Below are 15,455 nucleotides of genomic sequence, written 5' to 3' on the forward strand. Positions count from 1 at the left end.
ACTCCCCAGCCCTGACACCACATGCCTCCTCCCTCCCTGAGGTGAAGTGGGGTAACGGAGGAGTTCCCTGGAGCCAGCGGAGCCCACGCCAGGCTCCCACCCCTGCCTCCGCTTTGCCTCGGGGAGGAAATTACCTTCTGTAAGTGTCCCACACTGCAGCCCAGCTCCTATCTTGGCGGGTGCGCGGCATAAAAAAGTTTGTGCATGGCCAGACTTTTACCTGTGCGCAGCTGCGCACCTTAGAGGGAACCTTGCCTGTGACAAGCAACAATGACAGCAGCCACGCTTCCTATTGACTATATTGAATATTACCTGGTGATGAGCAGCTGCATAGCTGGCACTGGGTAGATAACAGGGATTGTGTTAACCATCCTCTCTGGTACAGGATTCACTGGTACCGGGTCTGCCAGGATCTCCACATACCCTCCTGTCCGATGGTCCTTCTGTGGCACATATGCCCAACTGGGGAAGAGAAACAGCAACTCCAGCCACTCCAGCTCAAAACGTAGGAGCTAAACCAAAAGAGAAGAGGGGCTACAATTTTAAGAAACAGTGATAATACAACTTCCTTGCTAAGTCATCTATGGCATTAACATAACCTTTCCTTGGCACATCATAAACTTTCATTACTCATTTTAGAGCTGGGATTAATACCTAGCCATGCTTTACTGCTCCCCAGACAAAGGTAGTAACTAACCTATAGAAAAAGAGAGACAGAAAAGCCTCTTCATTCCAGAAGTGAACGTAGCCTTACAAACCCACCTGCAATTTCCTCAATGCTGGGAATGGCATTCCCTGAGCCCAGGTATTCTTCCAAGAGAATAGTGGGGATTTATTGAGAGTTTGCTTCCTAACTTTTAATCGCACTTGGTTTTTCCACTCTGCATTTCTAACTTTTCCAACTCTCTCACCTTCACTGCTACTTGTAAAGCTCATCCTAACATTCTGCATATGTAACAGCCTCTGCCTCCCACTACCTATTTCTTCAAATCAGTGGTGGCCAAACCACATGCCCATGCAGTATGCAGCTCCTAAGCACTTTAAAGGCACTTCTTGAAGAAAGGGCAGTGGGAGCAGTGCATAGATCACTGACTCTGGAGTACAAGTTGTATAGTCAGCAGTTCTCAAATGTGAGAAGATTTTGGCTTGTGGCTAAAAGAGTTGAGGTGTTTGGTCACCCCTAACCTAGAACACTAGAGGCAGCAACACAGAGCCACATGCCTGTCACAAGTGTCACTCTCCAGTTCCTACAATTTTCCTATACCCTTTTTGTTTTGGATCCTCCAGGCAGGTTTTAGCACAGCAGCACCCAACCCATGAAATGGCATATCACATGCATTACTGAGAGCCCAATTATCCCCCAGGTTCCTGTTGTTTTTGCTCTGAACCTGTAACTCAAGCAGCACTGTTTATTGCTATTGGCTCCATTAGCCTTCCAGGACTTTCAGAGCCCCCATTTTCTGGGGTTTGCCCCATTAATTAATAACTGAAATTAGACTTCAACAGGAATTACCAACATCGATCTTCATACCTTATCTCTTTTCTTTACTAATTCTCCAGCCCTGTAAGTGCGGGAGTTAGCTCACAAGCAATTAATGATTCAACCCATTTCCCCTGGATTTGGGCTTATTGCCTTCTCCTTCTAAAATAGATATCTGGGGCCAAATTATATTCCACCTATTAGGCATCTAAGCAGACACAGGCACCCTGAGTGCAATTCTATTTTGCTCTGGCTGAGTCCCTGAAAATCCATGCATGCATCTACTTGTCTGACTCTCTATCATCTAATCCTTAAGACTGAGTCACAAAAAAAGCAGCAAGGAGAATCCACCCACATTTTATATTAGTTTTTCAGGGACTTGATAAGGATAGGCTAAGATTGCACTTACATGCCTAACATGTGAAATAGAATCTGGCCCTTAGATATCTTTTGCAAACAGTTTAAACTTTTCAGTAGTCTGGGCTTCCTCTCAGAAATGGTAGTAAGAACATAATCCATCAGGTTGTTCTGCTGATGTACCTCACAAGGAACTGCACCGCTGTTGTCTTTCACATATAGGCTGCCATCTACCCGCTTCTCTCCCTCCTCCTGCCTTCCATCGGTTAGATAGCCAATGAGTATCAGGTGAGCCCGTGGCAGAGCACTCTGTTTGGACAAAAGGCCTTCACTTTGGCGAACCCATTCCTTAAACTCAGTGGTGCTCCAAGTAAGGTGACTGCAGCATGGTGTACACTGTTGATGCTGGAGGTCGGAGATGGAGATAAAACTGAGGAAAAAATAAAAAATAAAATATGCAGGGATAGTGTGGGGAGCTGGATGATTAGATTTCTTTTTTTGCAGTATCTCAGGCTCTGCCCTTGCCAGTTTACAAAGAATTGGAATAGGAGATTCCATAAGAAAACCCAGAGCATTGCAGAAAGTGGCAGGGGTGACTCAATAAGGGGCCTCATCTATTCCAGTTGGAGTAAACCATCTCCCCATATGGTGCTTGGATGTTCTGAGCTATAAGGAAAAGCTTGGCTGTGCTACTCATGGGCTGAGATCAGGACACAGCTGCCAACCTTAAAGTTAACTTTATCTTAATTGGCCCGACTTGACGGATGTGCAGCTGAGAAATGCCAAATCAAAGAGATCTCAGGCTCCTACCTTCAGATGTAAGACTACAACCAAACTTAACATATCTGATCTTAAAGCTAGAGACATAATAAAGAAAAATGTTGAGTACTACTAAATACTGCCACTGGGAGAACTACATGCAAGATACTAGAAGTTTGAGACTGATCAAAGTATTACCACATTTACTTAAATCCAAGACAACTATGAATTCAAGACAACGCCTCACCCCCAATAATTAGATTCTATACAGAGGAAAATGTATACATTTGTTATAATTTTCCATGTACATAATCCAACTACTGGAAGGTCATCTTAAATTCGTCCCCCCACTTTTAGAGCAAGAAAAGCAGCAGCAGCATAAGGGGTGAGGGAGAAAGGGGGAGGCAAGTGATCTGCTCCCCATCCCTTTTTGTCTCCCTCCCACCCCACAGTGTCTACACCCTTTGATGGTGCCTGCACCATGCCACCTCTGCCCCTCCCCACACAGGGTAGCTTTTGAGCAGACTCAGCCTGGCCATGCAGCAGTAGTGTCTCTTGTTGCGTGGCCAGGCCAGGGCCTAAGCCAAAGCTAACCTGTGCTCTGTGCCCCCAACCAGAATTGAGCTCAACCTGTGCTGGATGGTAAGTGATGAAGGGAGGGGAAGGGGCAGAGCCCTGGAGGGGAAAGGGGAAGAGGGTGTGGGGGAACAGAGGTGCAGAAGCTTCCTGTTTCCCCTTCTACCTTGTACTCCAATCCAAGATGAGGTGCTTGTCTTGGATTTGAGTAAATGTGGTAAATATGGTAGAAAAAAAACAAAGCTGTCAGCTCATTCCAATATAGTTGGCTTTTCAATGATCTAAGTAGCCATGATAATTACCTTGCAGATTTAAGTCCAATTTGCCAAGAAAAAAATCTCTGGTATTACTAACACAAGGTCAGCAATACTGGAAGACCTAGCACAGACAGAGGTCCAGCTGATGAGTTTACTATTTGCTCCCATTAGGGGTAGGTAACAGTTTTGAAAAGGGCTGTGAAGCTGGAGCACTATTTATGTTAGAGTTCTCATTGACTACAACAGAAATATGAACAGAAACTAAGCAATGGGAGATAATTTGGTCAAGAAGAACCTGACATTTATTGAAGAGGAGTCTACTGTAACAATCTGGCAAGAGAATAAAACACCTGAAGTGTTTTGTTTCAGATAAGTAATGCCACTGGGGACTCATCAAGGTCTATGGCTTGTTAATATTATTTAACTAGAACAAAAATGTGAAGATCTGCATGCTGTTTCATATCGTGTGTCACAGGAAGTTTGGCAGGGAAAGCTCTGGACCTATTCTTCATGTTGAAATAGAGACAGGAAAACAATAGAGATAATACCAATTTTCCTCATTCTAGGAATGAAGTACACTGCAGCTTCAGCCTGTTGTAAGCCTGATGGATTATCTTTGGGAAAACCAAAGATGCAACCAGAAAACTGATTCCACTTAATCTCAGTTACTGCTAGCCTGGGCAAGGACAGGAAATGCACTAAATTCCTGCCCTTTGCTCAAGGTGGTTCAGAGAAATGTCAACAGTTTATCAACCACAATCCTTTCTGTTCCTGAAAGCAGTACCTACCCACACAACACTGATGTCATCTGCCTTCAGGAAACCCATCTTACTTTCCTTGTTGCCAATCAGCTCACGATCTCTGACCACAAACTACAGGCTGTCGGGAAAACACAGCTGACCTATTTATCTGATGTGGAGAAACTGTAATTTGCATTAGACTATGATATAATCAGGATCACTCTGTGCAAGTCGGCTAGTGCCTGTAAGCTTAGAATTAGTGCCTGTGCCTGGGCTACCACTGCTCCAATATCCTGCCATCTACAGGGAGGACTTTAATAGATATCATATTACTTGGGGTGATCAGCAGGGATCCTGGTTTTCTCCGATTTAAAAAATCCCCAATTTTTGGTTTAAAAAAAGTAACCCCAAATCCACATTTTCCCATGATATTTAAATGAAACACCGCTATATATTTATCTATATATCAGTGGTGTTTAATTTAAATCGCAGAAAAATGTGGATTTGGGGTTACTTTTTTTTTTAAACTGAAAATTGGGAATTGTTTTAAATCAGAGAAAACCAGGATCCCTGATGATCAGAGTAGGCTAGACCTTGCAGATCAGCCTCCCTCTACGAGCTAGATCTTCTTCACAACCCAAAGAAAGTAGTAAATTTACGAAACAAGGTTTTCTTCTTTAACTTCAGCTGGGTCACTTCTATGAGACAACACTTTAACAGCTACCTCCAGAGTCCTTGGAAATGTTGAGCGGGAAACACAGCCCCCTTCTAAGCCAAACTGACGCTACCGTATCAATAGTGAGCTCTAGCTTAAGGATACACTGCAACTATTATTAATCAAGTAACTGAAGGGAATATATCATCTGCACAACATATCAAACATACACATGGTCTGACAAAACTATATTTAATGTTGCCTCCTGCTAGAGAGCCCGAAAGTAGCCCAAAGAGCATGCAATGAAGATGCAACCTCAGAAATGAAGTAAAAAATCAAACAGGAAGAGTTAGAAACTCCACAGGTAGTTGCATGAAGAACAAAATCCACTGAACAGATATAAGTCTCAACAAACAGTGTCACCAGATACCTTGCCAATGTCAATAATTCAGACTTGGATAAAAAATTTTAGGAGTCGATCAGGAAAGTGTAAGCAATGTCACCTCTTGACCAAGATTAAAGTTTCCAGCAATTCTTTAGGGAAGAAGCCAATATGTACCAAAATCACTGAAACCAGGTGAAGTATACAGCTTTGACAACCTAATATTATACCTCCTTTTACTTCCTTCCTTGCAAAGGAAGCAACACTCCTTGTCCATATTCATGTTCCATATAGTACAGGTGACCTTGATATATGTCACACAGTGAAAAGATAAGTTGACAGTTATACTATTGCCAAGAAAAGACCATCCTTTAGTATCCACCTATTGCCCAACATTCCCCCTGAGCTGTAGCAGAAAACCCCCGGACTGAATAAACTTACACATGTGGCAGAAAAACTTCAGGCAAGTTTCCAGCCAAACTGAAGTACTTTTGGCCTAGTAGCAGCAGATTCTATGTACACTGAAAATAGATTTTAACAGAAGAAGAAAACTGGGCTAGCTGTCTTTGATCTCACATACAGCAGCCTATGACACCATCAGACACATAGGTGTGCTGTACAAGATGTCAGCAAGATTTCTGGATGGATTATCATGGCAGCTGAGCTGATGCTCTGAGGTTAGGTATTTACACGTGGTTTTGGCCACAAAACCGATCCTGGAGATCTTACAGAAACAGACTCTTGCAAGGCTTGGTGCTAGAACCAATAACCACCATCTCCAAGTGATTCATCAGCTGATGTGATCTGTTTGGTGTCAAAAGACTGCAAATTATACTACCAAGCTGGGGGGGGGAGTAACAGATACACTAGAGGGTAGGGCTAGGATTCAGAGACACCTCAACAAGTTGGAAGACTGAACCAAAAGGAATCTCATGAGGTTCAATAAGGACAAGTGCAAAGTCCTGCACTTAGGATGGAACAATCCCATGCAGGGTGAATTTGTTTTAAATAGCGATTGAAACCACTAGGCAGGAAACCTTGATTTAATCACTGTTTTCTACAAAAAGTGCATTCTTTTTGTCTGATATCTTTATTCATTTTAACTTCTTGAAACTTTGTACTTTTAGAGAAAGATAAGGGCTTGACTCTGTGTAGCCAAATTTGCAGAGACAAGAAGGCTGATGGGTAGGTAATCGGGTTTGTTCTCTCTCACCTCCATATACTGCTGTTAACGAGGATGTTATCTCTAAAGGCAACACACTCTCCCTATGCCTGAAGAAGAGTATTTGTGCCAGAAAGCTTGCAAAGAACATTTTTTTCCAAAAATGTAGTTAGTTCAATAAAAGATATCACATCTGCTCAAAGACCCTTGTCTGCCTATGATCTCTGGAGACACAAATCCACTGTTTGAGAACTGAAGCTAAGCATCACAGAGACGCTTAATGGTATCTTCTAGGCTGAGCACTAAGACTACTGGGTACAGCGGTTTTCTTTAACCTTTACTAATCTATAGAGGAGCCTCTGGGAACCCCATAAGATTAGGCCCCTAATATAGTCCATGGCCTGTTATGACCTATTTATAAAACTTCTAAAAATGTTACAATATATTGTCTCAAATAGTATATAATTAGAAGTTACAATCCCTATTCCATGATGATAACTTTGAGGTTAAATGCATCTTAAATTAAAACCATCTTTAAATGGTGTTTTTTTAAAAAGCATCTTAAAATCAAAAATACAATGAAATAAAAAAATCTGATTTAAATTTTAAAAATCTGTTTGTTTATTTTAAATCACTGATTTTTATCCACCCTGATCCCATGCATCAGCACAGGCTGGGGAATGACTGGATAAGCAGCAGCTCTGAAGAAAAGCACCAGGGCGTTACAGTGGACAAGAAGCTGAATATGAGCCAATAACGTGCCCTTGTTGTGAGGAAGTCTAATGGCATACTGGGCTGCGTTGGTAGAAGCATTGCCAGCAGATCAAATTAAGTAATTCTTCCCCTCTATTCAGCACTGGTGAGGCCACATCTGAAATACTGTGTCCAGTGTTGAGTCCCCCAGTACAGAAAGGATGTGGAAAGAGTCCAGAGGAAGGCAACAAAAATGGTTAGGGGGCTGGGGGGGGTGGCCTGAGGGTGCTGCACTTAATTATTCTGAAGAAGAGAAGACAGAGGGGGGATTTAATAGCAGTCTTTACCTGCAGGGTGGTTCTAAGAAAAATTAAGTTGGACTGTTCTCAGTGGTGGCCCATGACAAAACAAGCAATGGTCTCAAATTGCAGCAGGCAAAGTTTAGGTTAGATGCAAGGAAAGACTCTCTCACAAGGAAGGTAGTAAAAAACACTGGAACAGGTTACCCAGAGCAGTTGTGAAATCTCCATCCTTGGAGGTTTTTAAGACCCAGGCAGACAAAACTTTTGGCTGGGATGATCTAGTTGCAGATGATCCTGCTTTGAGCAGGGGTTTAGGACTAGACGACTGCCTGAGTAGGGGTGTACCAATAGAAATTTTTTGGGCCGATACCAATGGCCGATTTTTAATGAGTCATATCAACCGATACCAATCCAACTACCAATATACAGCCTGGCAACATGGAGAGTAGCATCTGGCTGGTAAGTCTGTTGTGGGGGAAGGGGAGCGGAAAGGGACATGGGAGGAGCAGATCAAGGCCCTCAGTGAGGGTGGGAGTAGGGCTGGAACAGGGGCAGGTGCCTCAACCTGCCCCTCCAACCCCACCCCACTCCACCCTTTCCCTCACAACAGACTTACCAGCCAGACGCTGCTCTCCACACTGCAGGGCTGCACTCCTGGCTGCCTGCGTGCTGCACTATGGCTGTGCGCATGCGCAAGGCGTTTATCGGAGACATTATTGGCCACATCAGCCAGAAAAAGCTGATAATGTCAATTTTCCTTATACCAGTGCCAATACGACATGGGACCAATGTATCAGTGCACATCTACTCCTGAGGTCCCTTCATAAAATCATTGAAAATGAGCATTGGAACTGCCAAAGGTTTGAAAAGAGCCTCACGGGTGACTGCTATAAGAAATGGAGACTGAAAACTAGTAGTTTAAAGACCACGTTGACACACTTCCACTAACACCAGGCTCAGAACTGCTTTGACTCCAAGACCTCTTATCATTGTATTAAGTATCGTTTACATAAGGTCTATGGATTCTTACCCCATTACCTGGATTAGCTTTTGTGACTTCTCATTCTTATGGGTTCTTTGCTTATTTGCTTTTCCCAACACTGCCCCTCTCCCTGGCACCCTCTTCTTCTTCCTTCTGCATTTAAACTTCTCTCTCTTTCTTATACAAGTCCTTTCACAGCATGTGATGAAGTGAGCGCTGGCCAGTGAAAGCTTGTGCTATACATATACACATATCAGTGGCTGTCAACCTTTTGGGGCTTGATGCACCCTTCATGGGACTCAAGGCACCCCTCCAGACCTTTTGTGAGTTGAGTGGCACACAATTTCAAAAACTAAGTTTACAGATTGTTGTGCTTACCTCCTTGCAGAGGGGCCTGGCAGCATGGATGGGAGGATCATCCAGGCAGGGGCAAGCCTGAGTTTAGTTTATCTGCTTATCTCTTCACACTTCAGGGCACCCTTCAAAAGATCTGGGGGAATTGCAAGATGCCCTGGCATCCTGGTTGAGAATCACTGATGATAAGTGTGTGCGTGTGTGCACTTACTTCAGGTTTTTTTTTCCTAATGTAAATAGTTCAGATATATATTTATATAATCTGCACATATCTATATGTAAATATCTATACAGATACATGTACATGTACACACACGGATATATGGGTAGACAGGCAGACAGAACCGCTATACATATTTATAGTTCATATATACACACGTACTTATAATTTGTAACCCATGTCTATATAGTAATACGAATTTATTGTCCATATACATACTATATATATACACACATACTCACACAATATTTATAATCCATATATATAGCTCCATATATAATTAACTGATGTACACACACACTGAGATATATACTTTATAAACTCTATTTAAATAAATAATTCACATATATACACACAGATTATGTTATAGATGTGTGTATACACACACACACTTACACATGTATATTTGTAATCCATATAGATATGTATACATAAATCAGTAATCCATAAGTGTATTTATAATCCACACATATAAATATGTATGTCTCCTTTCATCTGTCAAGATGCGGGACAGCCATGGAAATGTGTATGTGTACATATACATACACATATATATGCATGCATATATACACACACACACATATACATACCATAAATATGCAATAGATCTATACCCCATCATATATGCATATCCATACTTATATATAAAACCTATTCATATACAGACATGTATATCAAACACGTGTACACACATGTAATCCTTGCATATATGGATTACGTACCTATGTGTGTGTGAATACTCGCCCCCCTCCCCCCAGCCCGCACCTGTAGCCGAGCGGCAGGACCTCGCTGCTGCCGCCGCCCAGGCCCCGCAGGCCTGGCAGGAGAGAGCGGCCGCGAGAACAAGGCTTGGGGGTGTGGGGGTCGGAGAGGAGTGGCGGAGAGAAGGGACTGAGCATCACTCACGGCCGTCTCCATGGGAACGCGGGCGGCCGCGCGGCGCAAGGAACCGGCACCGCCAGGAATACACGGCCAATCAGTGAGGGGGGAGCGCGCGTGCGCAGCGCCGCTCCCAGGTTTCTCCGCGCTGGGGCGGCGGGGCTGGGCGATGGAGCTGAGTCAGTTCCCCCGCCCACCTCCCGCTTCCTGCGGTTAGTGACGTCAGCGCCCTGCCTGCGTGATCCGGACCTGAGGCTTCTGAGCTGGTGTGTGACTGCGTCTGCGTGCCTCCAACGGCCAGCTGCTTTACGCGCGCATGTTGTGTCATTGGGGGCGGGGCTGGAGGTAGGGTAGAGGTCAGGTGCGGGTTTGGCTCTGTGTCGTGGGTGCAGTGCAGCTGGTTGTGAGGAGGGGGTTTGTCTCTCTTCCCCCTCCCCTGCACCCCCATACTGTGCTCACTCAGTAATTACCCCAAGAGCCTTGCCTGCCTGTTTCCTTAGCAACCTGTGCTCTTCCCCAGACACCGTGCCCAGCTCTCAGTGGGGTTGTGGCCCTCATGGTCCAGTATGAGAAGGAAGATCATCTTAGTTATAGCTCTTACGGGCACGTTGCCATGAGTGCACATGTGCAGGGGTGTGTACATATTTGTGCTGGCTGCTGCTATTTCTCCCCAGGCAAGGGCCAGCCCTTGCACATGTGCTCTGGTGCAAATTGCCTCAGGTGGGAGAGAGGAGGCTGGGGCCAGCAACTTTACCTAGGGGCTTCTGTGGGGCAGTGATGTGTGTGGTCAGAGCCTGGTAGGCAGCCACAGTGTGGCTCTGGCCCATAGGGCTCCCTTTCTGGCGGCGCCTGCTGCTGCTGCATGCACAGTACTGCTTTTTTTAGCAGTCATTTTTTTGTTTTCTTTTTGACACTGGGATCTCCTGTTGTCAAAACCCACTGCACTGCAAATTAGCTCAGCAAACAGGTGCACGTGTGCGGCACCACAAACCATATGTGTGTGCTTGTGAGGATGCGCCCTATTGGACCAGCTGCATAGTTGGGGGAGATGTTTGTCTGTGTGTGTGTGTGTTGGGCGGTGGCGGTGCATTGGTGCACTTGCCTCCTTCCCGGTGAATTTGATTCCTGCTCCACCCAAGGTTTAAGAGGAGTTGCCTGGCAGTGGCAGCAGCATTTCTAGCCAGGCAGTGCTGAGGCTGTCTTCTCTTCATGGTTCATTATAATCTACCTGATCCCTTCCAACTCCTCATTCCACAGGTGTTAAAACGCCTCTTCTTTAATGCTTTTGATGTTCCACCAGTTGAGCTGTCCTTTGTTCTGCCATTCTGTTTGCTGCTCCTGGTCTCAAAGCTCCTTTTCACAGAGCTGCAGATAGCTTTTAACTCATTCCAGTGAAGTTGTATTTGTTTTTGCTGCACCCTTAAACAGAATGATTCAGCCCTAAGCCCCTGGCTTGCATATTAGTAAAACTTACAGTCTATTTTTAGCTGGAGAAAAAGATGTGCTGTTCTTGTGCGTGAACTTCTTCACTGTTAAAACAGTGAGGCGGTGGAAAAGACTACCTGGGGAAGTTGTGGTCTCTCCATCACTGGAGCTGTTCAAGTAGAGGTTGAACAGCCACTGGTCACGGATGTTCTAGGCATAGCTATGCCTATGTTCTTTTATGGGTATTTCCCATGTCTCCCCCCAACCTCCTCTCTTATTCTGCTATATGTGTTGGGGTATTTTTAAACTTTCACAGGACATTGGCTGTTTATTACAGCCAAGGCTGGGGACTTTGACTGGGGTATGCCAGTGCTCCTGCTGGGACTAAAGCCAGAGAGATTCCTGGCTAGAGGGTCTTGCCCCTCCGTTCCAGGTCAAACCAATCACCATATCTCGGGTCAGGAAGGAACAGTCAGATTGGTATGGACTGTGGGTTTTTTTGCCTTCCTCTGTAGGGATGGGTGCGGCCTTCTACCCAGGACCTCTTGAGCATATATTTAGAACATTTTATAGAAGCAGCGCATTGGCTGTTGTGGTTTCTCTGCTTTACTTGTGGCAGTTAGGGGGTTAAGTCTGTGTTGTGTCATGGTTGACATCAGTCTTATGTAGAGTTTAGATTATGGTTTGTAAGGGATGGTTTGGATAGAGGTGATCCTGCTTCAGGCAGGGGGTTGACCCAGATGACCTCTGGTGGTCCCTTCCAGCCCTACTTCTCTGTGAGTGTATGATGCAACTTGCCATCTGCAGCACCTTTTTCAGAAGTCTGTATTTACCCATGAAAGTGCCTGCAAATAACCTGCTTCTTTTCCCAGCCCTGAGGATGGCCACTTTGTGCCCAAGAGCTTGTCTAACATCTCTCCCAGATCTATGGTTGGTGCAAGAGAAGATACCACCAACAAAACCCTGATTCTTGCAAACACTCCCAAGGCGTAGGGGGTTTACCAAATCCAAGAAAGAAACCGAGGGCATTGTTCCCAGCTCATTGTAAACCTGGGAAGTTTCCATTCATTATCCAATTGTAGTTGGAGCCCTGCAATGTGTCCAGAAAGACGTAGACAGGGAAAGCAAAGGGGAATGTGGAGAGGCTAATATGAAGAACTGTAGGGCTTCAACTGAACTTTGATCAACTCTGAAGACTGAAAAACTTGATGAGGATGAGAGTGGACCTATTCACTTATGAAATGACATGAGGAAACCTGGCAAAGGCTTTTTCCTTTGGGGACTAACTTTTTCCCCATAGGTTTTATTAAAAAGCACATTTGAGGTTTTGTTCCTGGTTCCTGGGGAATGATCTTTGTTTGGTCATGTTTGACAACCCTTCCAGGAGCAGGATACTAATCGCCATTGTCCCCCTGCTTTCCTTGTGGTAAGTTAGGTTGCAAGATAGCGTTGATTGTATAGTTTTATTAAGGGGTTAGACAAGGATTTGTATGGGATGTCAGGCAGGTGGAAGGACTAGGTGAACTCCAGAGGCCCCTTCCAGCCCTTCTTGTCTCTGATTCTGTGTTCACACAAGGAAACAAGCTAAACAAAACTAGACATGTCTTTTCCATCTCTAAAGTCAGAACTGGCTGTCGCTTAGCAAGTCTCCTGGCTTTTTCTTTCCTGTTCAATATTACAGAAACTCTGGGGCTGAACAAGCAAAATTATCTCAAATTTGAGGTGAAGAAGGAGGAATTATTATATGATGCATAGTGATGATAACTTTTTGTCCTCTGCACAGTGTTAGTAGCCCCTATCTAGTAAGTGAGCAATCCTTCTATAAAGAAAATCAATGAAAAGGTGCCTTGACTTAGTCTAGAAAGGTTTAAATGCCTGAATTAAGTGTTAGACTTTTTTTTTTTTCTCCAGATTTCAGTATATGACATGTCCATACTTACAATATTCTCATGTCTAGGTAGGATCAAGTTAGTATTTTGGTTAATGGCTTCACAGGATTTCTGATTGCACTACAAAGATAATTGTACAGGGAAGACCCTGTTCCTCTCTCGTATTGTTCACAGGCAAGGAGTTGCTGCTATGAAATTTTCCTCTCCAGTCCTGCTGTGTGGTTTTGGGAGATGCAAGCAGAAGATTCTCGTGTGCCCTTGAGAAGCTACGTGTGCCCTTGAGAAGCCAAGGGGGCAGCAAATGAAATTCATGCAACCTTTTGAATCTCAAAAGAAGAGAGCTTTAAAGCAAAAATGAGGGCAGGATCCTTGTCCCAAAGAATTTACAAATGTAACGGACAGCAAGCAAATGAGATTCCATTATCATTTTTATCATACTGTTTTCACGTTATTTTTATTTCTACTCATCTCAGTCTTTTAAGGCAGATATTAAGTAAGGTTGAGCTTGCCTGGAGATATTCTAAGTGCTTTTAACTTTTTATTTTAAACCATTTTTAGAAGTTCACTGATATATTGGTGCCATATTGGATTGGCACCGATAAAAGGAAAATTACCATTATTAGCTATTGGCTTTTTTTGGCCAGTGTAGCCAATAATGTCACCAATAAATATAATATTGGGCCCCCAGATGCCACGTGCATGCACGCAGCCACATGACCAAGAGTGCAGCCAGGCGGTGTGGAGAGCAGTGCCCTGCAGGTAAGTCTGTGGAGGGGAAGGGGCATGGGGGGTGTAGATTGAGGTTACCACAGTGAGGGAGGAGTGGGGCAGGAACTGGGGATGCTGTCCAGCCAGGGGGGTGAATGGGACCTGGGGCAGGGAGCAGGACGAAGCCACAGGTGGCTCATCCGGGGGGCACGGGGTCATGGGGGTGGCTCCCCACTGCTGTGTACACCCCCCGGGGGAGGCATGGGGAGGGCATGTGCCCCCCAGATTTGTGTGTGTGGTGGATGCGGACTGTCCACTGTGGGCTCAGGGCTCTCTGCTCTGGTGCCTTTGCGCTGGGGGCTCTGTGCCGGCCATGCGTCTCCTGCCCGCTCAGCAGTAGTGGGGGCGGTGAGTTGTGCGTCTCTCTGCCAGGCAGGTAGGGGACACACGGCCAGTGCGAGGCCCCCAGGGAAAAGGCAACAGTGCATTAAGCCCCGAGCCCACAGCGAGCAGCCTACATCCACCCTTGCCCTTCTCAGCTCCACTCCCATCAGAAACGTACCCGTGCTTAAAAATGGTGGTGGTGGCACTTGAACTATGAGCTTTAGTTCAAGTACCCCCACCACCATTTTTAAGCACTGGGATGCTGATCACCTGGACAAGCTGCCTACGCTGGCCCCAGGTCCCATTCACCATCCGACCTGGCCCCAGGTCCCATTCACTGTCCTGGCTGGGCAGTGCCCCCAGCCCCTGCCCCCACTCCCTCCCTCACTGTCAGGGCCTCAATCTTCCCCCCATGCCCCTTCTCTCTCTTACACCTCTTCCACTCCACAGACTTACCTGCAGAACGCTGCTCTCCACGCTGCCTGGCTGCATTCCTGTAAATCGGTTATCTGATCAATACTAGCTGATATGGCTGGTTAATAGTCAGCTATCGATATTGTCCAAGAAAATGTTTATCGGTGCACCCCTACCATTTTTGCACCATCAAGGCAAATAGATGTTAATTTTTTCTTGTTTCCCCTTTTAATGTAACCACATTGCTAAAATATATTAAAAGGTCAGCAAGACTCAAATCTTAGAAAATCTTGAGAAATGTGTCTTTTTATTACAGTTTGTTTCATATCTGCAAGTGAGCACTTTTTTCAGTCTGTGATCCTATAGACCACTACTGACTTTTCTTTAGAGCACTCCATTTTCCATTATTAACAAGGTTTACTCAGTTGGATTGTTATTAAATTAGTAATGAATTAATTATCAGCCAAAGCTCTGTTTTTAACACACAACCTTAAAAGGATGGGAATAAGAAAATGAAAAACCCAGCATTTATTGCCACCTTTAAGTTTCAAAGTGTTCTTTGTTTTTAGTGTTCTAAATTCATGAAACTTGCACTTTAATACCAAACCTTAACCCTGATAGCAGGATCAGTTGCATAAAACCCCGCTGGTGTTTCTTACTATTGCACAGTCCATTCATTCACAGTTAATGTCTACTTGATCATTGCAGAGGTGATGATCAAGGTTGTGCATTAGAATGTATTGTACTTGCTTCACAGTGTTTTGGAAAGCCTTCGCGACCAATAATTTGGAGAAGACTTCTTGTTTTTAAATGCAGGCTGAGATAATGGAGAACAAC

The 15,455-nt window shown here is 44.7% G+C and overlaps 1 protein-coding gene across 1 annotated transcript; it reads right to left on the reverse strand.

The window, feature by feature from the left end:
* Window positions 1-312: 312 nt before the first annotated feature.
* LOC106722705 (CST complex subunit CTC1-like) lies at window positions 313-9,818 on the reverse strand (the record flags this gene model as incomplete). Its single annotated transcript, XM_014524110.1, has 3 exons — window positions 9,685-9,818; window positions 2,021-2,267; window positions 313-512 (listed from the first exon to the last, which is right to left on the reverse strand). Coding segments are annotated over exons 1-3 (581 nt in total), but the record flags the coding sequence as incomplete, so codon positions are not given.
* Window positions 9,819-15,455: the final 5,637 nt, after the last annotated feature.

The sequence above is a fragment of the Alligator sinensis genome, unplaced genomic scaffold (genome assembly GCF_000455745.1).
Source record: "Alligator sinensis unplaced genomic scaffold, ASM45574v1 scaffold1301_1, whole genome shotgun sequence".
Classification (NCBI taxonomy): Eukaryota; Metazoa; Chordata; order Crocodylia; family Alligatoridae; genus Alligator; species Alligator sinensis.